Here is a 25,241-nt window from a genome sequence, read left to right on the forward strand (position 1 = left end):
ACAGGAATAAAATAAATTTCAAAAGTATATAAAATAGTCAAATGAGTAGATTATTCAAATACCTTAAAATAATTAATTTTCCATAATTGCTAGCCTTCCATTTTTAATATTAATGAATAAAATTTACATAATGTTATGGCTATTCTTTTAGCATACTTACTAAAGGATAACTGGAACACACACACTATATCCATGTACCTTTTTATGACTATGCTAATGATTAATTCCTCAAACATCAGTCGTTTCTGAAGCCCCACGTATTAAGTTACCAAACATGCTGAATCAATTATATAGATTTATAACAAACAGAAAAAATGGAGTCAATTTGTCCGTGAGGAAAATATTAATTATCAATAAAATTCAAATATAGTTTAATACTTTTTTATTTTCTTAAAAAAGATATTACTAAATCTTTCTCACAATAGGAAATGCTGAATTGTACGGAGTACTTGAAAGATTTATTATATAGAAAGGATAAGAAACAAGAATATGCTTAGTGAAGAGATATACTCTAGTCTATTTCTTGTGAATCTTTCAAGTGGGAACCAGCGACTGAAGTGTATTTCATACATACAAATACTATATACAGAGATTAAAAGGGAAATTTATTTGTCTTCCTTTTATATTATTTTCTATAATTATTTTTAATATAGTAAATAGATACTATAATTCTTAAATGCCTTTTGTTATCTGGTAGTAATAGTAGTGGGGTAAAAGATTAGATTTCACTTTTATAATAATAAGGCATAGTAGTCTACGAGAGAAATGAAGCATAATGGCTTACTTTCACTATTACAAAACATTCACGCTAAATAATGATGCTAGTGCAGAAAATAATACTCATTTTTACAAGGGTGTAAATCAATTTGCATAAAGACTTACAGTACTTTATCAAAAGTATAAAGTATTTTAAAATTAAATACCATTCTATTCATAACATTAATATAAAACAAGTACTTGTAAAAATGATACAGCATCTTATTTTCCTGTATCTTAGTAAAAATTGATAGGTTATCTTGATTAATTAGAAAACATAAGGTTAATTTTCTTAAAGGGGTATAACTCTTGGCAAAAGGTAGGTTACAAGAGTTTTCTACAATGGCATTTTGTGTCACTATAACCAGTATTATTTTGTGCCTTCTTAACAGTTTTAACAATGTAGAAATAGATTGCCTTACCGTTGGTGCTGTATCTACATGGTGGTTACAAGGCTTTCTTTCTATACTGATAATCCCTGTGAAATGAAAAGATTGTGAATATTTGCTTATTATACCTATACATTTTATTTTGAAAACATTTATGTCAGCAAGACATGACTCCTACAGCTTACAAGAAAAAAGCCTCCTTGGATGGCAGAATCCTTTAAAGTGGTATCATGAATTCTTTGGTCAGAAACAGTTGGAGAGTTTAGCTAACTAAGAGAGCTGACTCAAGGTGAGCTAAGCCAATTTCCTCATTCAAGTGGCATCCAGCAATAGCAGGAGATGTGCTCTTATTCTGCTCTCAGCTCAAAAATTATACCATTATCTCCCTCTGCTACATTTCTTCAATGAAAGTTTTGCTTCTGTCTTGAGGTCATCAAGTTTTCATAAAGAAATATCACAAAGTCTATGAAAAGAATCGCTTCCTTATTTTCTCAAAAACAAAAAGTAAATTTATTTGAATTTCTCTTTGATCATCTGATTTCCTACTATGATACAATCGGCTATTTATTCAATCACCACAGAGTACTGAAGAAAAAAAAGTTCCCTTGATTCTCTCCTTTAAAATGACAATATAGACTGCTAACCTTGAGAAAAATCATTTTATCATGTATACATTTATCTTTTTGTTCCCCATGTCCTCTACTGCATTTCTTTGTAATAAACAGCTTCTAAGGATGTAACACATTGCATCTCATCTGAAAGATACTGGTTCAAAATCAAGCGCAAGTTTAAAATGAACACAGGTGTGGCTCTCATTTACTTTTCAATCTCTGTCAATCAGCAGACCAACATGTGAATAGTTAACATGTGAGTAGTTTAACAGTTTGTTAAATAAGGCTAAAAGCTTAACCACGCAGGGGTGGTTAGAAGTGAGAATTGCAATGCACTGTTAAGAGCAAATAGCACAATTCCTAGTTGAAACAAAACACTAGTTCCTCTCATTTATAGGCATTTAACTCATTTTTTATTCTTAGATAACACTGGCCTTGAAAAGTTTTTTAAAACCCAAGAAAAATATTTTTGAAAATATTCAAATAATGCTGATTCTTATTGTAAGACTTTACACTGAAGTATACAGAACTAATGGTGAAATCCTCACCTCCTCAGCCCTCATGCTCTCACAACCCTCTCTAGCTGCAACTGCTAAGAATAGTCTGGCACGACACACTGGCTTTAAAATGAGAGTGGTCATACCACGGGGTTCAGGAATTAGCAACATCTTACATATGTGTTCTCACTACTATAATCTGACTGCCATAAAATAGGCCTAGGCTGACTACTGATTTTAAAATTCTTATCCAATTAGAAAGTAATTTCAAAATGATGAAAATAAAAAAAACTAAAAAACCCCCAAATCTACATCCTTAGCTTATGAAAGTACAAAGAAAAAAATTACATGTTTTACAGTTTCAACTTCAGGATAAGAATGTGTTGAAAACTAGAATTTTAAAATGAATTTTCTAAAGATATTGGGTTGGCCAAAAAAATTTTGTTTGGGTTTTTCCATAACATCTTATGGAAAAACCTGAACGAACTTTTTTTGGCCAACCCGATATAAGCTTAGTTTTAAATTTAGATTGCTACTGAAATAATATCATTTAGAAATATAATCATACATGTTTGTTTAAGCTTTCAGTAGAGAAAATACAGAAAGGAATAAGCTTAAGGAAAAGCATCCCCAAATATTTTGCTATTTTAAGTAAATTTTACCCAAAAAAAATCTATATTTTATTTCACTTTTATCTGATCAAACATTCCAGATGTTTCTGGATGGGACTGACATTTAAGTTAGCAGACCTTGAGTAAAGTAGATTGCCTTCCATAATGTGAGTGGGCTTCATCCAACCAGATGAAGGCCTGAAAAAAGACTGACTTCCCCTGAAAGAGGGAATTGTGCCAACAGACTGCTTTCACCAGGGTATGTCCAAGTGTGTCTTTGTTATTATTAATCTTTCTTGGGACTTGATAGCCCTTTAATCTGCAGAATCTTATCATTCTCCTGCTCAGGGAAGTTTTATTCTGTTATTTGTTTAATTCTGCAGCCCATTTTATTTTTACCTTCATAATTTTTTATCTTTTGATAATTATGCCACTTAATCTTCTAGGTGAGCATCTTCTTTTTCACTTTGTCTAATGATTTTAGAATCTGAAATCATGTTTAGCTCCTTTCCAGAGGCCTACAAAGACTAAGGCAAGAGGGATGGCAAACGCTGGACAGTATCTCAGAAGATGAAGTTTTTTTTTTTTCCCTGGGATCTCAGAGCCAGTGTGTCAGGCAAGGTGTGGGAATGGGAGGGCTGTGTCTTCCTCGGTGCTGAGCAAGGAGCTGTGCATGGAAAACAGGCCTCTTCTCAAGGTGTGGGCAGAAAATGGGTTTTCCAGAGTTCACTGAGGGCTCTCAGCCAGCAGAAGCTATAAATCCTCTGGGTAACTGGCTATTATCTGTCAGTTCAATGTTTGTAGTACATTAAGGGCCTGGCAGATCCTATGGACCACAATGGTCCTTAAACAGAGGCCTTATACGCCCATCCACCTGGAGGAGTTTGCTTCTAGGACCAGTTACTGGGAGATGGCTGTAACCTGCAACTGATGAGACTTGAGAGGAGAAGCTTAATCCTGTGCCTCAGCACAGGGGTAAGAGTTGCACAGGTTTGCTTTCATTTTTTTGCTGTAGTTCAGACCTCCAGCAGAATAGTTGGGACCACAACCATGAGCATGCAAAGAAAATAAACTCTGGTAAGGAGTTTCAGTAACTTGAAGATCAGCAAATAACCTTATACGACTGGTAGTGCCACTGATAACAATGGAAAAATTAGAGAATCTCTTAAATTAAAATAAAACAAAACAAACAAAACTTGACAACTATTAAGAATTTTAAGACAGCTAATTAATAAACAACAAAGATAACACCATTTTAAAGGGAGGAAATAGCAGCTTTCAGAAAGTAAGTCAGAAGATGGGTCACACAACCAAGGAGCAGCAGTACCATTACTGAAACCCATGCATCTAAGTCACAAACCTCCAGACCCATTTGTGTGTTTGTCTAGCCCCTGTGGTCAGGATCTGATTTAATTCACTTTTGTATCCATAGTGCCTGGTCCAAATGCTCGAAACACAGAAGGCCCTCAAGAGTTAACTCAAATATTAACTTAATGAATTAATCTATGCCATAGCCGCCGGCTTCATATTCTACAATGCAGTGTTAACTGTGTGTATTAGTCATCAGAATGTTTGAATTCATGTTCTAGGACTCTTTTTAAAAACATTAATTAACTACTTCCTTTGGTAATGTTTCTAAACCTACTAAAAAATTGAGATGTATTGTTTTAAAATTTTCCTAATTTTCCAGACATTAATACACTCTGGAGAAGATAATGAAGAAATTTTATGCTTCTTGGGAGATGCTTTGGGTATTTTACTTTGTGGAAAATCAGAACATGACATTATACCCCACTTGTACCTGACTGATTGGAACAGCAGAATTATATATTTTTTAGTTTCCTTAAATTCTACCAATCTTCAAGTCAGGACCATGATCAAAGGAAAGAAAGAAAAAAGATGATCAGATTTATTGCAAAAACAAAGCAGGCCAAACAAAGTGCCAAATTCTGAAGCCAGAACATATATCCAGCAACCTTATGTATCATCATCAAATGATTATGGGCAACCCACCAAGCACAGGGCACTGTGCTAAGGACAGGAGAACCTCTCTCCTCCGTTCTATGAAACTTTCTAAAGAGTTATTTGTTTTAGGCAACACTATAACTATGCATCCTAGTTGAGTTTTGGAAATTGCCATTAATCTCTATATGGGGCACAGGGAGAATTATGCTTTGATTATCTATGGCTAAGAGAAATGAAATACAATTTATTATATTACAGTAAAATACAGTATTTTAGAAGGCAAAGATCTTTCCTGCCAAATTCAATATAAAGACGTCTGTACGAAAACTGCAAGCCCTTCTCAAGAATTGGAAAAGAAGTAAATCTGTTACTCAGATAATATAATTTATACCCAGAAAGTCCAAAAGAATCAATGCTAAAACTAACACAACCAATAAGAGAACTAAAAAATCAGAAAGTCAGCATAATATAAAATTTAATATATAAAAATCAATACCCTTTACATTTTCAAACAACCAGTTAGAAGATATAATTAAAAAGCATACCTCATTTATAAGATTATCATAAAAGAGAAAATACTTGAATAAATACAAAAAATACATAAAACAGTATGAAGAAAATGTAAAAATACTTCTGAAAGACATAAAAGTAGTCTTGAACAAATGGAAAGACATCCCTTGTTCTAAGACAATGTAACATCACATAAAGACCAATTTTCTCTGAGATCATATATGAATTTAATGTGATTTCAATAAAATAGTTTTTGCCCCAGCACTAGACAAGTTGATTCTAAAATTCATATAGAAGACTATGCAAGAATAGCTAGAAAAATCCTGGGGAAAAAAAGAGTGATGACTGAAAATAAATACTAAGTATCAATATATATTGTAAAAAGTCTCTGTAATTAAAACAATGTGGGGATGACACACGAGTAGACATGTAGATCAACAGAATGTATTAAAATGCTCAGAAAAAGATCCAGGACTAAATATAGCAACACCAATAGTGGGGCAACCTGACATTATATACCACCTGATGTGATGCAAAAAAGCACACATCACTTACTGTATTATGGCCAAAAAAAGTCTGGCTTGGATCTAATCATGATAAAATAGACAAAATCAAAACAGTGGCTATTCTACAGGACAACTGGCTCAAGGCAGACTCTTTAAAAAAGTTAATGTCATGAAAAACAAACAAAAAAGATTCTAGATTTTTGAAAATTGAAAAATCTTCCATATAAGCAGAGTAAACAGGTTTAAAATTCTCACTGAAAAAATTTCTCAGCATTATTTAAAACAAAGAGCCAACAGAAAATCAAAACACTCACTCTGGATTGATTAGAACACCTTCCTAAAAATGAGAGAAAACTCCACAATTAATGCATGAATGTATTTATATTTGACATGTTGATAGCACCACTCAATAAATCTACTATGTTTATTAAAAATAATTTTAAATTATAACAATAATTATATTATTATATTATACATAATATTAATATTATTATATATAATAATAAAATTACCACCCTGTTCAGAGATATGAGTTGTTTATAATCTCTACTATTAGACTTTGTTCCTTTATAATCAGGGAAAAAATCCATTCCACAGAACAATTTATTTGTATAATATATCCTGACTCTGGAGCCGCTCTGTAATGTATTCAAAGACTGGCTCTGGCAACTATTAGATATGTGACTTGGGCAAGTTATTTATCCACTCTGTGCCTTCATTTCCTTATTCAGTACGGGGGAAGCAATATGCATCTCACTGGCTGATGGGAGGGTTAAATTAGTTAATTAACATAAAAAATACTTCAAATTATACCTGGCCTACTGAACGCTGAACATAATTGATATATATATTCAGAATGTTTATTTTGATTTTAATGTTTAAAATATCTGATCCAGAAGGAGATCAAGATGGCAGAGTAGAAAGATACTGAGCTCACCTCTGCCAATGAACACATAAAAAAAACCATCTACACGTGGAGCAATTCTCACTGAAAACAAATGGGAGACTGGCAGAAAGACTCTCCTACAACCAAGCTTGTAAAGAAAGATCAGAGTCGAGTAGGAAGGGAGGGGAAGTGATCAGGTTGGGACCTGTGCTCCAAGGCGGGGACACAGAAGAAGAGGGGGATATCAGGGGCTCAAAGATCCTCCCTGAAGAGTGAGGGGTTTGAACCACATCTTGGACACCCCAGCCCTAAGGTTCAAAACCAGGAAGATGAGTACCCTTAGTGGGTTTGAAAACCAGTGGGACCTAAAGGAGGACTGTAAGAAATCGAGACTTCACTCATGCAGAGTGTGCACGTGCTTGCTTACTCCCTGAAAAAGGCAGAGGAAGCAGACTGAAACTGCACGGGGCTCTGGCCAGTTTCCCACAACTGGCTCAGTGCATGACCCAGCCTGCACCAGGTGCCTGCTCCAGCCCCTCTTGCTCTGGTGCAGCTCCTTCTAGGGCAGAGGTGCTGATGCTGAGGAGAGTGGGCTCTTGTAGGGGTTGGAGCCGGCTTGGACCTGGCACTGCATGTGAACAGGGTGAGGGCAGCCATGGCTGACACTCATGGAGGCAGCAGATCAGGAGTGGTCTGCAACTCTTGACTGGTGTGCCATGACCGTCCCAGCATGTGCCCAAGACTGCGTGTCTGCTCTGGCTCCTCCTGCTCCATCACTGTTCTCCTCTGGGAAGAAGGTGCCATTGCCAGGAGTGGGGAGAACACATACTTAAAGTGAATGGAATAAGCTCGGATCTGACCCTCAGGGCTTCTGCTCCACCTCCTTGGGACCCACCCCCACCCCTGATATGGTGGTGATGCCTAATGAGCACAGGAAAAGCCCAGGCTCACACCTGGCTCTAGCTCTAGCCGCTCCATCGCTAGCCCCTCCATCTCTAGCCACACCTCCCACCAAGGTGATAGCTGCCAGCACACCCTCGGGGAAGGCATGACCCTTGCTCATTTCAGATCCAGCTCTAACATCAAAGCCACTGGGCACATTCAGACTACATAGGATGCTCCCACACAAGAACACCTCTTCAAGAGCACAATAGTTAACTGTTTCACCTAATTTCATAGAGACATAGAAAGGTAAACAAAATAAGAAGACCGTAGTTTTTGTTTCAAATGAAAGAACAAGAAAAAAAAACCTGAAAGAACAACCAATGAAACAGATAATTTACCAGATAAAGAGTTCAAGGTATTAGTAATAAGAATACTAACTGAACTTGGGAAAAGAACAGATGAACAGGTGAGAATTTTAGCAAAGAACTAGAAATCATAAAAAAGAACCAGTCAGAGCTAAAGACTAAAATAATTGAAATGAAAAACATATGAGAAAGAATTAACAGCAGACTATGTAATACAGAAGAATGCATAAATGATCCAAAAGATAGAACAATGGAAATCATCCAATCAGAACAGCAAAAAGAAAAACAAATTTTAAAAAATGAGGACAGTTAAGGGACCTCCAGGACAACATCAAGCATATTAACATGCACATGGTAGGGGTCCCAGAAGGAGAAAAGAGAAAGGGTTTAAAAATATATTTGACGAAATTATGGCTGAAAACTTCCCAAAGCTGAAGAAACAGATTTCCAAGTACAGGAAGCACAGAGTCCCAAACAAGATGAACCCAAAGAGGCCAACACCAAGACATATCATAATTAAAATGGCAAGAGTTAAAGATAAAGAGAGAATTTTAAAGGCAGCAAGAGAAAAATAGTCATATACAAGGTATTAAGCTTTCAGCTGACTTTTCTGCAGAAACTTTGCAGGCTGGAAGGGAGTGGTATGATATATTTAAAGCGCTGAAAGGGAAAGACCTACAGCCTAAGATACGCTACCCAGTAAGGTTATCACTCAGAATTGAAGGAGAGAGAAATAACTTCTCAGACAAGCAAAAACTAAGAGTTCATCAATACTAAACTGATCCTACAAGAAGTGTTAAAAGGTCTTCTCTAAGTGGAAAAGAAAAGGCTACAACAAGAAAAGAAGTAAGAATTTATAGGAAAGGAAAAATCCCACTAGTAAAGGCAAATATATAGGAAATGCTATGGATCAACCACTTAAGCTAGTATAAAGATTAAAAGACAAAAACTGTAAAATCAACTATAACTACATTAAACAGTTAAGAGATAGACATGAAAATGTAAATATGATATCAAAAACACAGAACGTGGGGGAGGGGACTAAAAAAGGAAGATCTTGTAGAACGTGTTAGAACTTTAAAACAAGTAGATATAGTTATAGGTCAACATATACGAACCCTGTGGTAACCACAAATCAAAAACCTACAACACATACACAAAAATCAGAAAGAAAGGAATACAGAATAACACTAAAGAAAATCATCAAACAAGAGAAGAAACTAAAAGAAGAAAAGAAGAGAGAACTACAAAAACAACCAGGAAACAACAAAAAGGCAATAAGTACATACTTACTAATAATCACTTTAAATATCAGTGGACTAATTGCTCCAATCAAAAGACATAGGGTGGCTGACTGGATATAAAAAGGTGCATCTATATGTTGCTTATAAGAGACTCAATTCACAGCTAGAGACACACACAGACTGAAAGTGAGAGGATGGAAAAAATATATATCACACAAATGAAACAAAAAGAAAACTGGGGTGGCAATACTCATATCAGGCAAAATAGACATTAAAATAGTGTCAAAGACAAAGAAGGGCATTATATAATGATAAAGGGATCAATACAAGAAGAGAATATAACATTCATTAATATATATGCACCTATATAGGAGTATCTAAATATATAAAGCAAATACTAACAGACTTAAAGGGAGAAACTGACAATAATACAATAACAGTAGGGGCTTCAACACCCTAATGACATCAATGGACAGGTCATGCACACAGAAAATCAATAAGGGAACAGTGGTCTTAAACTACACTTAGACCAGTTGGACTTAGTAGATACCTTGCAGGGTATTCCACCGAAAAAGATGAATACACATTCTTTTCAGGTGCAAATGGAACATTCTCCAGAAGAGATCACATGCTAGACCATAAAACAAGTCTCAATAAATTTAAGAGGACAGAAATTATATCAAGTATTTTTTTCCGACCACAACGGCATGGAACTAGAAATTAGAAAGAAAAATGGAAAAAACATAAAAACATGGAGACTAAACAACTTATTACTAAAAAACCAATGGGTTAACAAAGCAATCAAAGAGGAAACCAGAAAATATTTTGATATAAATGAAAATAAAAACACAACTTTCCAAAATCCATGGGATGTAGCAAAAGCAGTTCTGAGAGAGAAGTTTACCATAATACAGGCCTACCTCAAGAACCAAGAAAAATTTCAAATAAACAACAGAACCTACTATCTAAAGGAATTAGGAAAAGAACAAAATCAAAGTCCAAATTCAGCACAAGGAAGGAAATAATAAAGATCAGAGAGCAAATAAATGAAATAGAGACCAAAAAACAATGGAAAAGATCAGTGAAAACGAGAGCTGGCTTTTTGCAAAGATAAAATTGGTAAGCCTTTAGTCAGGCCCATCAAGAATAAAAAGAGAGGACCTAAATAAACAAAATAAGAAATGAAAGAGGAGAAATTACAACCAATATCACGGAGACACAAAAAAATCATAAGAGAATACTACTAACAGTTATATGCCAATGAATTGGACAAAGTAGAAGAAATGGATAAATTCCTAGAAACATACAATCTTCCAAAACTGAATCAGGGAGAAAGAGATAATCTAAACAAACTAGTAGTGAAATTGAATCAGTAGTGAACTGAATCAGCAAACAAGTCCAGGACCAGATGACTTCACAGGGGAATTCTACCAAACATACAAAGAATATATGCATTATCCTTCTCAAACTATTTCAAAAAACTGAAGAGAGAGGAACACTCCCAAATTAATTCTGTAAGGTCATCATTACTCTGATACCAAAATAAGACAAAGATACTAAAAAAGAAAATACAGGGCAATATCTCTCATGAATATAGATGCAAAAATCCTCAACAACATATTATCAAACCAAATTCAACAATAAATAAAAAAGATCATACACCATGATCAAATGGGATTTATTTCAGGCATGCAAGTATGGTTCAATATCCACAAATCAATCAATGCAATATACCACATTAACAAAGGTAAAAATCACATGAGCACCTCAATAGATACAGAAAAAGCATTTGACAAAATTCAACAACCATTCATGATAAAAATTCTCATCAAAATTAGTACAGAGGGAACATATAGCAACATAATAAAGCCCATTTATGACAAACCTACAGCTAATATCATACTCAATGGTGAAGAGCTAAAAGCTTTCCCTCTAAAATCAGAAACAAGACAAGGACGCCCACTCTCACTACTTCTATTTATTATTGTATTGGAAGTCTTACCCACAACAATCAGACAAAAGAAAAAGAAAGAAAGAAAAGAAAAGAAAGAAAAGGCATCCAAATTGGAAGGGAAGAAGTAAAACTGTCACCATTTGCAGATGACATGATACTATATACAGAAAACCCTAAAGTCTCCACCCAAAACAAAAACTATTAGAACTAATAAATGAATTCAGCAAAGTTACAGGATACAAGATTAACATACAGAAATCTGTTGATTTTCTATACACTAATAATGAACTATCAGGAAGAGAAAGCAAGAAAATAATCTCATTTAAAATTGCCTCATATAGAATAAAATACCTAGGAATAAACTTAACCAAGGAAGTAAAAGACTCTAAAAACTATAAAACACCGATGAAGGAAACTGAAGATGATACGAAGAAATGGAAAGATACTATGGATGGATTGGAAGAACTAATATTGCTAAAATGTCTATACTACCCAAAGCAATCTACAGATTTAAAGCAATCCCTATCAAAATAGCCATGACATTTTTCACAGAACTAAAACAGATAATCCTAAAATTTATATGGAACCACAAAAGACCCTGAACAGTCAAAGCAATCTTTACAAAGCTAGAGGTATCATACTCCCTGACTTCAGATTATACTACAAAGCTACAATAATCAAAACAGTATGCTACTGGCACAAAAACAGACACATAGATCAATGGAATAGAATAGAGAGCCCAGAAAAAAACCCACACACTTATGATCAATTAATCTACAACAAAGGAGGCAAGAATAAACAATGGAGAAAAGAAAGACTCTTCAATAAGTGGTACTGCGGTAACTGGATAGCTACATGTAATAAAATGAAATTAGAACATTTCTTCACACCATATAGGACAAAAAAATCAAAATGGATTAAAAACCTAAATTAAAGAAGGGAAGCCATAAAACTCCTAGAAGAAAACGTAGGTAGAACACTCTTTGACATCAATTGAGCAAATTGTTTTTTGGATCTGTCTCCTAAGGCAAATGAAGCAAAAGCAAAAATAAACAAATGGAACCTAAACTTAAAGGTTTTGCACAGCCAAGGAAACCACTGACAAAATGAGAAGATTACCAACTGAATGGGAGAAAATATTTGCAAATGATATGACCAATAAAAAGTTAATATACCAAATATGTAAACAGCATATAAAACTCAATATCAAAAAAACAAATAACCCGATTAAAAAAGTGAGCAGGAAACCTGGATAGACATTTTTTCCAAAGGAGACATACAGATGGCCAACAGGCACATGAAAAGATGCTCAACCTCACTAATCATCAGAGAAATGCAAATCAAAACTGCAATGAGATATCACCTCACGCCAGTCAGAATGGCTATCACCAAAAAGACGACAAACAACAAATGTTGGCAAGGATGAGGAAAAAAGGGAAATCTAGGACATAGTTGGTAGGAATGTAAATTGGTGCAGCCACTATGGAAAACAGTAAGGAGGTTTCTCAGAAAATTAAAATTAGAACTACCATATGATCCAGGAAGTCCACTCCTGGGTATATATCTGAAGAAAACAAAAACAGTAATTCAAAAAGATACATGCACCTCCGTGTTCATTGCAATATTATTTACAATAGCTAAGGTATGGAAGCAACCCAATGTCCATCAACAGATGAATGGATAAAGAAGGTGTACTGTGTGTGTGTGTGTGTGTGTGTGTGTGTGTGTGTGTGTGTGTGTGTATAGTGGAATATTACTTAGCCATAAAAAAGAATCAAATTTTGCCATTTGCAACAACATGGATGGACCTGGAGGATATTATGCTTAGTAAATAAGTCAGACAGAGAAAGTCAAATACTGTATGATATCACTTATATGTGGAATCTAAAAAGTAAAACGAACTGGTGAATATAACAAAAAAGAAATAGACTCACAGATATAAAGAACAAACAAGTGGCTACCAGTGGAGAGAGGGAAGAGGGTAGGGGCAAGATACAGGTAGAGGATTAAGAGGTACAAACTATGTGTAAAATAAATAAACTACAAACATATGGTGTACAGCACAGGGAATATAGCCAATATTTTATAATAACTTTAAAAGGAGTGTAATCTATAAAAATATTGAATGACTATGTTGTACACCTGAAACACAATACTGTAAATCAACTATACTTCAATTTTAAAAAATTCTATATTTTTCATATGCTTTCAACAGCCTTTAAATACATGTAGAACTAAAGTTTAAAGGAAAAAAGAGATAGTAAGCATTATAATTAAATATTTATATGACAAAGGTTAGCTATTCTAACAATGAGTTCTTGTTAGAACTCAAGGGCTTCTCTCATACAACCTGAGGTGAAAATAATGACTTTATCATACATTTAATAAAAAAATTATAAAATATGCACACATACATATATATGTGTGTATAGATATATGTATACACACATACATATATACATATTTATATAAAACCTGCCCCCTCCTCTCTGTCTCACTACTAAGTTTGGATGCTCTCTCATCATTTGGACTATTGAAATAGCTTCCTAATACAACTCTCTGATTTGCTCCATGAATCTTCCAATGACATCCCCACTGCCAGAGAGACTCTTCTGAAGGGAAAATTGTTACCTTGTCCTTCTACAGCTTAAGCTTCAGGATACACATCATCCTCCTCAAGTATTTAACTCAAACTGCTTAACTCAAAATGGCACGCAAAGCTATCTGGACATCACTTATAGTTCAGGTCAAACATTCTGTTCTTTAGGAAGCACTATGTGATTTTCTTCCCCTCATCCCACTTCTGATTTAGATACGCTTCCCCATCTCTCCTTCCCTTAGTATTCCTGTGCAATCCTCTATCACAGCATTTTCCTCACTATAGTTATTAAAACTTTAGTTTCTTGTCTCAAATAGTTCATCTTCAATAAATGCTTGTTGAATGACTGAATACATGAGTAGAGAAAATGAGAATTATAAAAACATCTTGCAGCAGAATAGGTTACAGAGTCTCCACAGGTACAGTCATCCCATATTCTACATATTTTTCTAAATATTCATCTAAAAGTGAATTTTTAATAAATGTGAATCTTAAAGTGGTGTATCCTTATTTAACCTGGTAAAATGTTAATATTTATTTCATATTGGATGTTTCTGGATGCTATGGAAAGTCCTCTACATATTTCAAAGATTTCAGAAAGAGAATATTCTTTGAAAACTGTACTTTTCATATATTATATGAAAAAACTTCTCCAAACTCAGAAACATCAAAGGCTAAGGGCCTTAAGTCTACAATGTCTGGGGGTCTATACAGACCACAGAGGTATAGCAGTGAATATTCAAACCACAAATTAGTAGGCTTTTCTGTGTTAGTCATGGAATCAGGTAGTGACCGGGAGTATGTAAACATGAATGAGTATGTAAGACACTAGGAAGTGGGGTAAGGGGTCCCTAAATTTTGAGACTAGTAAATTAGTGCTTATGAAAAAGTATAAAGCAAGCAGGGAGAAGTGAGTAGCTACATGGTGGACAATACATCAATGAGACAATGTGACTCCTGATTTCAGCCCCACCACCAACAGTGAATACAATTCAGTCTTTCTATGCTTCAGTTACATCTCATACCTTCTGGGAAGATTACCTGGCTATGCTAGTCTCTAATGATCTGTGCTATTTATTTCCAAATATTAGTCAAAAAATTAAATTCACTGATCCAATGAATATATAAAGTTAGCATTTCTTTAACTGGCTCATAAACTGATATCCAAATAATTTAATTGTGCTAACCAATAACTGGTCAAAATCCTAGAGTACTTATTTCTATTTAAAAACTACCAAGAACTGCATACAATTTTTAGTGTTTGATCAATTTCCTCTCACTCTAACAAGAGACTGAAGTCTGTTCAAATCACATCTTTTGTGACATGCTCTAGATATTCAATCTGAAGACAGGTTATGTTTCTAACAAAATTGTGACACATATTTATTATATAGACAAGGACAAAATTATTTCAATTCTGTGTGTTCAATCCTTAAAATATAATTTAGCCTAAGTCTTTAACACTGATATTATTTGAACAATGTCACAGAACTCTGCAAATCACAAGTACAGCTACAAAAAAGATGAAGGGTATACTCATATAATTCAGGTATTTCTTTTTTATTCAGATTTGTTACTGCAGTGACGAATTAACAACAAAAAAAGACATTTAGCACCCACAGAAGCTTTCTGTATTTGCCTGTATTTTCAATTGTTTCCTTTACTGCCTTTTTTAGGTAGCAAATATCCAAGATATCAACCTCATAGTCATCCTAATGGTTCTGTCTCTTCAATAGCCTCTTCAAGCTTATCTCCCTTACTCCTGTGTATTCAAAGACTACACATATGCCACTGACTCCTTAATCTATACTTATGCTCCAAGCCTGTATTTCAAAGTATGTAGTCTAGTTCCTAGCACAGGGCTTGACTCATAGTAGGGCATTTAATAAATAAGGTTCAAATAGATGTGTAAGTTATTTGATGTCTTGCTCTAGATGTCTGCCAGGCATCTCAAACTCAATATATCCAAAACACTGTATACAATTCATTATCATTTTCCCAATATTCCTATATGCCCCTATTTTTGTTAATGGATTGCCATCCACTCCTTCACCGAAATTAGAATCCTTAGTTATCCTCAAATTCTACTTCTCTATCTCTTACCATTCACATTCCAAATTTCTAATACCTTAATAACTTAACATCTCTAGTTTCTTACTTCAGTCCAGTTCTCCCATCTCAATTATTAAAATTATATTTTAACTGGCCTTCCTAGCTGGGATGCCTTAATACTTTTTATAATTGACAGTCTTCTCATCTTGCAACAATTACTTTAAATATTGCTTTCTCTACATGGAATTATTCGTCATTACGTCGTATCTGCTCTCCTGTACACTTTGTTCATATTTTTATTTATAGCAAGTATTAAACTGTACAATCCCATCCACCTCCCCCTTTTAAAAATACATCTCTAGTGAATAACGCCAGTGTTGGGGATAGGGCGGTGCTTTGCACTCATTTATATAAGGTTCTGTATGATCTGGCCTCTCGCTACCCCTCTGACTTCTATTCTCCCCCTCATTCCTCCACACCAGACATATTAGCCTTTTTGCTGCGCAAAATGCACACTAAGCAAATTTCTGACTTGGGATCTTGGTTGGGTATGCTATTCTTCCTAACATGGCTTTCTTTCTTCTTCAAAATTTTGCTCAAGTGTCACCTTCTTTGTAAAGCTTTCCTTTACCACCCATTAAAAACAGCAACCTAACCCCATTCCCCAGTTCACCCTATCCCCTTTCCTTGTTTTGTTATTTATTCTGTATTTATTTGCTTATTGTCTGTCTCTCTCCACTGGAAGTAAGCTTAAACAAGGACATGGATTATTATCTGTTCTGTTCACTGATACATTCACATAACACTTTTAACAGTGCCTGGGACAAAGTAAGTACTCACTGGGTACTTACTGAATGTATGAATGAATCTTGCATTCCCAGAATCTGTATATGCAGGAATTAAACATCCTTTAGAATTAAAAACAAAAACAGAAGAAAGTTAACATGAGAAAGGATTGAATAAGGGAAAACTATTTTCATCTGTAGTGGTACAGTATTGAGAATATAAGAAAGTGAGAATTCATTTTCCCGGGTCCATCCATAAAAGATCCAATTTAAATTCTAGACAGAGACAATAAATTTAAATTCTGAACATAAGCATGATAATTTAGAAGACGTTTTCCACAACTCAAAGCAATGAGAAGTCATTTTAAAAATATGATTATGCTATATCAACTTTTTCCCTGTTAAAGTTCACTGAATATTAAGTACATTAAGTTGCCTAACTGCTATACTATGCCTTTACACTGCCTTTAACATTAGTTTTTAAAGTGTTTTGCTTTCAAACTTGAAAATATACAGATTGAAAAGACTGAGGAGACATTAAGTATCAAGCCTCATAATATTACTACAAAAATAAAAGAAAAAAGAAGAAAGAGAGGAAAATGAGACTACCCTCTCCCCAAAAAAACTCAAACTTTGTTGATTCTGAAGTGGCCAAAATAAAAAACCTGCTCACTGCCTACTTTGCTCAGAAAAATTTAATAGCTGTGAGATGTGAAAGACTGGATTCCTTTCAAAAGAAGGGCAGGTATACACAATACACACCACACACACACACACACACACAGTGTCACTCACACACATTAATATAAAAGAAACTGGAGTGCTTTTTATGTATTAACTCACTTATTCCCAGAATACCACTGGGAGGCACGTTTGAAAGATGTAACATAGTAATTAAGGCTCTCACATGACTTGAGACATGTTAGTGTCCTAAAAGGCCAGCAACAAAATCCAGATTCCTCATTCTAAACTGCCATTTAGAGGAGTCTTAAATGGACAATATTGTTCTGTATTGTAAAGACAACACAGAATTAATACATTTAATCGAACGGATTCCTTTCTCTGCGCTCTCTTAGTGTTTTATGCTTATCTCCTGCTGAACTCATCCCCAACATATTATACCTATTTCTTTTCCTGCTAGACTGGGAGGACTTTGAGAGCAGTCTTTCAGCTTCCATTTCCCCAGGGCTTAGCACAGTCCCTAGTGCATAGTAAGCTCGCCATAAACATTGGTTGATAACCTGTATGAATTAATTTTTGATCAAGTATAAAAAGGTTTTTATTTTTTAAACTAACAGCTTTTTTGTAGGGTGCTTCTACTAAAATACAGTATTTCTGGTTTGATAAAAAAGAAAAAGATGGACACTAGTCAAAAATCATTCTCAATTTTACTCCTTATGAAATTATAGTTGAATGTTTTTACAGAGGAGAAAGTTGAGGAAAAAAGTAAACTGACTGAAATTAGAACATTAAAATAATGTTCTACTTTTTACTTATCAAACATTTACACTGAAAAAACTACTTAAATTATTTTTTAAAAATGACCAGTCATTCCACTTAGTCATTTCTTAGTTTCCATATTTGTCATCAACTTTGCTCTCAAGACTTGCAGAAAAACACAGAGTTATTCTTTACATTTTCATTCACTTTTCACTAAGGAAAAAGTTTCCTGAAAATACATGTTTAAAATTCTGGAAAATACAAATCAGCATTATCTAGACATCTCTATCATTACCAGAAGGTCTGGTTCCGCAACCTAATTTCCACTGTTAGTTGGCATTTCAATAAGTGATGGATATTCATTTCCAGAAAACATTACCAGTAAATTCTATGATATCATAGTCTCTTCACTATCTAGACCAAACTGACTAAACCACAAAATGCAAAAAGTATGCAGTTAGCTACTCTACACAAAACCTTAGGGCTATTCTGAGTACAGTCTTAGAAAAGTATAATCTAACTGAGTAAGAGTAATTGAAAACTTAATTTAGATAGCCCTCGTACTCTGAATTTCCAGGGCCTTCAGTAGACACAAACCAAAATGTTTAAAAACTAAAGTATTTCTTATCATAGACTTAATTCACAAAAAAGTTAATTTGGGACATAGAAATTTACAAAGGAAATAAAAATTATTTTTATGATATAAATAGTATTTCATTTTTTTCCCCATGACCAGGGGAGTGGAAACATAAGGAGCTGCTTCCTTGGTTCTAAGCAGTGCCTACCCTAAGCAAGATTAGTAAATAAAAAATAATTACTGATATTTTAAACTCATAACTTTTCAAAGAATAACAGAACATAAACACTGAAATGGATTGTGATGTGAAATCTGTGAAAATGCTAATGTGTAGATATATAAAGGGAAGGAATGAGTATATGTGATTCATATGGAATAAAATTTATTCTACTTTAAACATGAATTAAAATACTTTTCATTATCATAGATGTGGTCAACATTTTGATATACAATGTATTCACTATAATACTGAAAAACTAAAAATATTCATAAGCTCTAGCAATTGAAAAAAGGCTTCAAAATTATGGAATACTTTTTCTTTAAGACCAGGCATTAAGTTTATTATCAGAAAAAGTTACAGAAAACCAAAGAAGTACATATTTGGGAATACATTCCACATCTTTTTGTATGCCTAACTGCCTTAACAATGGAAAAACTGTCATTTCAGTTTAAAATTATAAAATAGTAAAATGTGTCTTATGGTTGATATTAAACAATGTTAAACATAGTCTTTCTCAAACTATAAAAAACAAACAATAAAGTTATGCCTGGTCAAAAATAATTTTGCCATTTTATAACCTGTCCTCTCACCTTGCCTGTTGCAGTCAATATAAAGTTGTTGTAATTCTTCCTCTAATCCTCACTTTGAGTGGATTGGTTACTGATACTAGCAATTTTCCCTGGAGGCACAGCAGTAAATTATAAAACATTCACTATCTTCACCATGATATAAATTATGTTCTGATAAGGAGGCTGAAACTTTCAAAGTCTCCTACTTCAGGATTATATAAGGAAAACTACTTTTGTCTTGGAAGTGTTTTAATCAGTATGCCTAGAAGTTGTATTTTGAAAAAATACATACTGAAAGAATATGGATTTTTAACGTAAGACATACACTAAATTTAATTCTAAGAGCATAGTGATCTCTCTTTCTAAAATTTAGTGGGAAGTTAAGTAAATTTAAAATCAAAAGGTTCAATGATTAAAATAGTTCTGGATATAGTCATAAAGATACTATCTATAACTCTTACTGCATTGTAAGTCAAACATAGGCTGGTATTTAAAAACTTTCACTTGCAGTAAACAGTTTCCTATCCTCTATTTTCAAATGACAAGTCACTAAGATGAAATCACTTGCTCCAGGTCACAGCATAAGAAACAGAATCTGAATCTAAATTCAGGTGTCTCTGACCTCTTGGCTACGTGCTACCAGAATATGTGGTACTAATTTAAATATGAAAAATAAGAAACTTCTGGAGCCTCTATTAAAGTTAATCAACGCACAATCGTGATGATGAAATATCATGAAATCTTCAGGATAATACTTTCAGGAAAGTTTTAATATTAAAAGCATTATTTGTATTTAATTTAAAAAATGGGTAATCCATTCTTTATATTGTAACACCTGATTTGTCTGGTGTCAGATAATGAAGATTTACATCAAAGTAGGTTTTGTAGATCTGTACTGTCCAATATGATAGCTACTGACCACATGTGGCTATTTAAATTTAAATTAAAATGAAGAAAAATTAAAAATTTAGTTCCTCAGTCACACAAGACACACTTCAAGTATTCAACTGCCACATGAGGCTGAAGGTTCCCATACTGGACTGTGCTGGTCTAGAATTCAGGAAAGAGGTCTGGGCTGAAGATAGACATTTGAGAATCACTGGTGTGTGGGCTTTACTTAAAGTCATGATTTCATCAAGGAAGTGAAGTACAGGGAATAAAAGAGGATCAGATTGCAGTGGAACAGTCTAAAAAGACATGGAAGAAAAGAGGAAGAATCAGCAAAGGAGAATGAAGAGCAGTAGCTAATGAGATAAGAGAAAAAACCAAGAACGTGGTGGCCCAGAAACCAATGTATTAAGAAGCCATCGAGTGTGTCAAATGTTGCTGATAGGTCAAGCAAGATAAGGACAAAGAATTGACCATTGGAATCAGCAATGTGTATAGGTCACTGGTGAGCCTGAAAGAACAGATTAGAAATTTCAACAAATTTACGGAAGATGAAAAGTGATTAGAAACATCTGTCTGAAAACATTACGGTGGGCTGCTGTAGACACAGAATCTGACAATGAAACTCAGAGGAGCTGAGAACACAGAATCAGCATATTTGGTAGGGAGCAAAACAAAACATAATCCAGGAGAAATAATGGAAGGTTCACATATAAAACACTTGGGCCAAATAGGCTGCAGATCCCACATAAAATGGATGCTGCTGAGCATCAACCACAAGCAAAAAGAAAAAAAAAAGTCAATGGCATTGTCTCTAAAAATAATATTGAACAAACCATCTGGACAGAGTGAAGACTTCTAGAGCCGATACTGCTGTCCTACTTATTCTCTTTCTGACAGCCTGACAGGTGGGCTCATGTATCTTACCTGTTTACTGCCCTAAATATAAGCCTGCCAGTTAATATGTTTTAGCCATATATACAAAGTTCTCAATAGACTTTCTGCTCAGGTGACAAAACAGTTAGATTATAGAGTTATGTACACAACAGAAGAGGGAGGGACACCATATTTGTATCCAGTCATTCATTTAAAGAAAACCAGATACCAAGGATCATCAGATATAAAGGAAAAATCATTGGCATAAAAGAAAAACACAGGATACATTAACAGATGAAAAAACTGAACATAGAGGAAATATCAATTCAGAGACGAGAACTTAGAGATCTAGGAAGATATAATGACATCCACAGAACTTTGATACTAGGAAAAAGGAACAAACAGGACAAGAAAGAAACCATAAAGATCAAATGGATGATAGGTGAACTAAGAAAGACTTAGAATAAAGGAATGAGAGGGCTCTGAGACTGACTAGGTAGAAAAAGGAAAGGAGAAGGAGTCCATAGTTTCTACCTGAAAAACAGTAATGCTAACATCAAGAGTAAAATACAGAAACTCCTTTCAGGAAACTCAACCTCACTCATGGCAATGATTACATTTCTGTCACATACATGACAAAAAGTGGTTAGCTTATATACCTTGCTACACAAGTTTGAGGCTGAAAATCTTTTCTGAGATTAGATTTCATATTTCAGAGCCATATATACTACAATAGCTCTGTTTAACTTTGCCTAAACTCTCAGAAATTTCATATTTGATCTTTTAAAAAAGATGCCATATGCAAATAACTTCTATAAATCTTTAAAATATAAAAAAGACAAATTAAGAAGTTGTTATTACATCAATTGGAAAGCTTTGGAAAAGGTAAACATCAGAATATCTGTAAAATATAAATTCAATGATCTGGCATGTACTCTGGCTATGTTAGAAAGAAATTATGTATTTTTCATATTCATTAAATCAGTAAGACATTTTAATTTCTCATAGTTTATGGTTTTCTGTTTTTTTCTTGTTATTTTTCACTGTTAATTATTTTACTTTAAAAATTAATACACTGGGCAAATGTCACAGTATAATTTGACAACTAAATTTAGTAGGTTCTTAAACAAAACACACACACACACAAACACACACACACACACACACACAGAGAAATGTGACTGAAAAAGAAGAAAAACTTAAAGTAAGGTTTTTACTGTTAACAGAGGGAAAAGGTTTAAAATTGTAAGGTTAGAACCATATACACCATATAAATATTCTATAAAACAGCTTCTTACAAAATAAATGGCTAGGAAATAGTGCACAAATTTAAGTTTATTCAAATCATCAGATTCATATGAGGAGAAATGCTTGCATTTATATTCTCCCCTCAGAGGGTGTTAGGAGAAATTTCCTATCTCAATGAGGACCATGATAAGAAATTTCTTATCTCAATGGGGACCAAGTGCATACCCTTGTGCATGAAGACCATTCATTAAGTATATTAACATTTACTAGAGTTCATAAAAATGATGTTTAAATTAGGAAACAATAAATATGTAGAATACACTTTAAGTTATCGACATGGTTAGAAACACTTCACTAATTCAAGTGACATTTATTATTCAGGAAATATAGGCACTTTTATTACAAGTAAGGATAAGTTTCAACCTTCAACAAGTAGATTAACTCAGATCACTGGAGAACTAGTAAAATCCTGATATTGGTTACTAAAATAGCACCTTATATCTTTAATGTACCAATCAAACAACAATTTTAGAGACTAATAACAAAAAATATCTAACAAATAAACTCTCTTCTTTGTGGAAGGGAATATAAGATAGTGATGTGTTAAAGAAAAAAAGCCATGTGATCAAGGTCTTTTTCTCAGTGTCCAGAAAAATCCAAATATTAAAACATTCCCACCTCCAGGGGTTTTGTGTTGGCTAGTACTTACGTGGAAAGCCAAAGTTTCAAAAGTTAAGTGGGTTCTGGTGGATTATTTATATTTGAGATATTTGTTTGAAAACCTGTCTTCTAATTACTTCATCTTAATGTCTTTTTTGGCATGCTTCTCAAAATTCTCTTTTGAGAATCCATGTTTGCCTCTCTGACATGTTCTTTTTTCTGTCATCATCACTTCTCACATTTATTAAATCATGTCTTAAAATAAGATTTCCTCCATTCCTTTGGCCACAATGCAAACTGCATGATTTCAAAGTTAAAAAAATAATAATATAAAAAGAATCTCCCCAAAATTTCATGTTGTTTATTCTCACAGTATTTATGGATTTCAAAGTATCTCATCCTCACAATTCTATGAAGTAGAAAATTCATCTGAAGTAGAAAGTAGAGACACTGTACTGGCAGAGAGAAACTACCCAAGATAACAGCTGGGAAGTGGCAGAATTAGAGCTCAGCCCCAACACTTCTGGCCTTCTGACCCCAGGTTTAGTACTTTTTTCACCAAAACACACAAGTGCTGATTTCAGAAGAGTGGTTGGTTAGCATCATTAAGCACATTTAAGGACATGTGTCTACAGATAATCAGTTAATTCTGCAGATTATCTTTGGTAGTGAATTAATTCCTTTCATCCCACACCTGAACTGAAGTCTCGTAATTCTGGAGGTTTGAAATCAGAATTCAATGAAACATTCTTTTTCAATTAATAGTTTAAAGTTCATTAAGTAATACTAACAGAAAACTCTGCCAATTCTGATAGTATGAGGAAGTCTTTGAACTCATTTTGCCTTCCTTAAAACGGAAACCCCCTTTTACCATCACCTGTGTTTGAGTTATTCTAACCTAATTTTTGCCTAAATGTTTTCTTTTTCTCCCTTTGAAATATAAGAACCATCATATTTCCAGCTTACATGTAATCTACCTTCTACAATGGGTTTATATAAGGATATCACAGAATCTCTGGTGAAATTATGATACATAAATAATAGATTTCAGTTACATTATTTTAAAAGTTTTGCACTTCTCCATAAAAAGTTGAAACCTTAAGAAATACTAACATTGTGAAAACAATAAAACTAAAATTTGACTGGAAAAATAGCTCCTAATTTTAAGAACTGGTCAAGGGAATAAGTGTATACTTGGCAAAGACACGCAAAAGAAACGGAAAGATACAGTTTTTCAAATATTATCCAACATGTAGAAGCACAAAAGTTAACTTGACAGACCTCTCAACCAATACTGAAGTCATCTGAATTATTTTATATTTTTGTTTAAGTCAAATATCTTGACTGTTTAGGATATGGAAAAAACATTAGTATATGTTTACATGATCTAATGGAGAGTGCAAACAAAATATGGAGAAGACGGAAGCTATTGATCACTTTTAAAAACCAAGTCACAATCTGCCACCCCATCAAACTCCAAGTCTACAATTTAAAAAGAGGATATAGGACTTCCCTGGTGGCGCAGTAGTTAAGAATCCGCCTGCCAATGCAGGGGACACGGTTTTGTCCAGGAAGATCCCACATGCCGCGGAGCAACTAAGTCTGTGTGCCACAACTACTGAGCCTGCACTCTAGAGCCCGCGCGCCACAACTACCGAGCCCACGTGCCACAACTACTGAGCCCGCGCGCCTAGAGCCCGAGCTCCGCCACAACAGAAGCCACCTCAATGAGAAGCCCGCGCACCGCAATGAAGAGTAGCCCCTGCTCGCCGTAACTAGAGAAAACCCGTGCACAGCAACGAAGACCCAACGCAGCCAAAAACAAATAAATAAAAATATTTAAAAAGAGGATATAAAGATTACATTAATAGTCATATTAATAAAAATGAATCATTTTATTTTGCACGCCTCTACTTACCTATTAATATGAATTAAATTTAGTGCAATGCTGTGAAAAGATAGACTAAGTACACAAAAATGAATGATGCTGTCCTTCAAATATAGTCATACAAAGATGATAAGCACTTCCTCTAACTTCCACCCTCATAACTGTGATTGATTTGATTACTGAATAATCCACATGTTAAAATTTACTACTATTAATATAATAAGGACTCTCAAGATAGTTGAATGGGATCTGGGATTCAG

General features: G+C 34.2%; 1 protein-coding gene across 8 annotated transcripts in view; it reads right to left on the reverse strand.

Moving 5' to 3' along the window:
* AHI1 (Abelson helper integration site 1) overlaps positions 1 to 25,241 on the reverse strand; it is a 247,157-nt gene that overhangs the window by 125,604 nt on the left and 96,312 nt on the right. For all 8 annotated transcript variants that reach the window (XR_013830781.1, XR_013830782.1, XR_013830783.1 and 5 more), the window contains exon 22: positions 1,179 to 1,234. Coding sequence is in view for 2 of the 8 variants with exons in the window: in XM_079939317.1 (XP_079795443.1) it covers positions 1,179 to 1,234 (56 nt within the window). In the remaining 6 variants the exon portion in view is untranslated. The remainder of the gene's footprint in view (positions 1 to 1,178; positions 1,235 to 25,241) is intronic.

This window comes from Stenella coeruleoalba (genome assembly GCF_951394435.1).
Source record: "Stenella coeruleoalba genome assembly, chromosome: 12".
NCBI classification, from domain to species: Eukaryota; Metazoa; Chordata; class Mammalia; order Artiodactyla; family Delphinidae; genus Stenella; species Stenella coeruleoalba.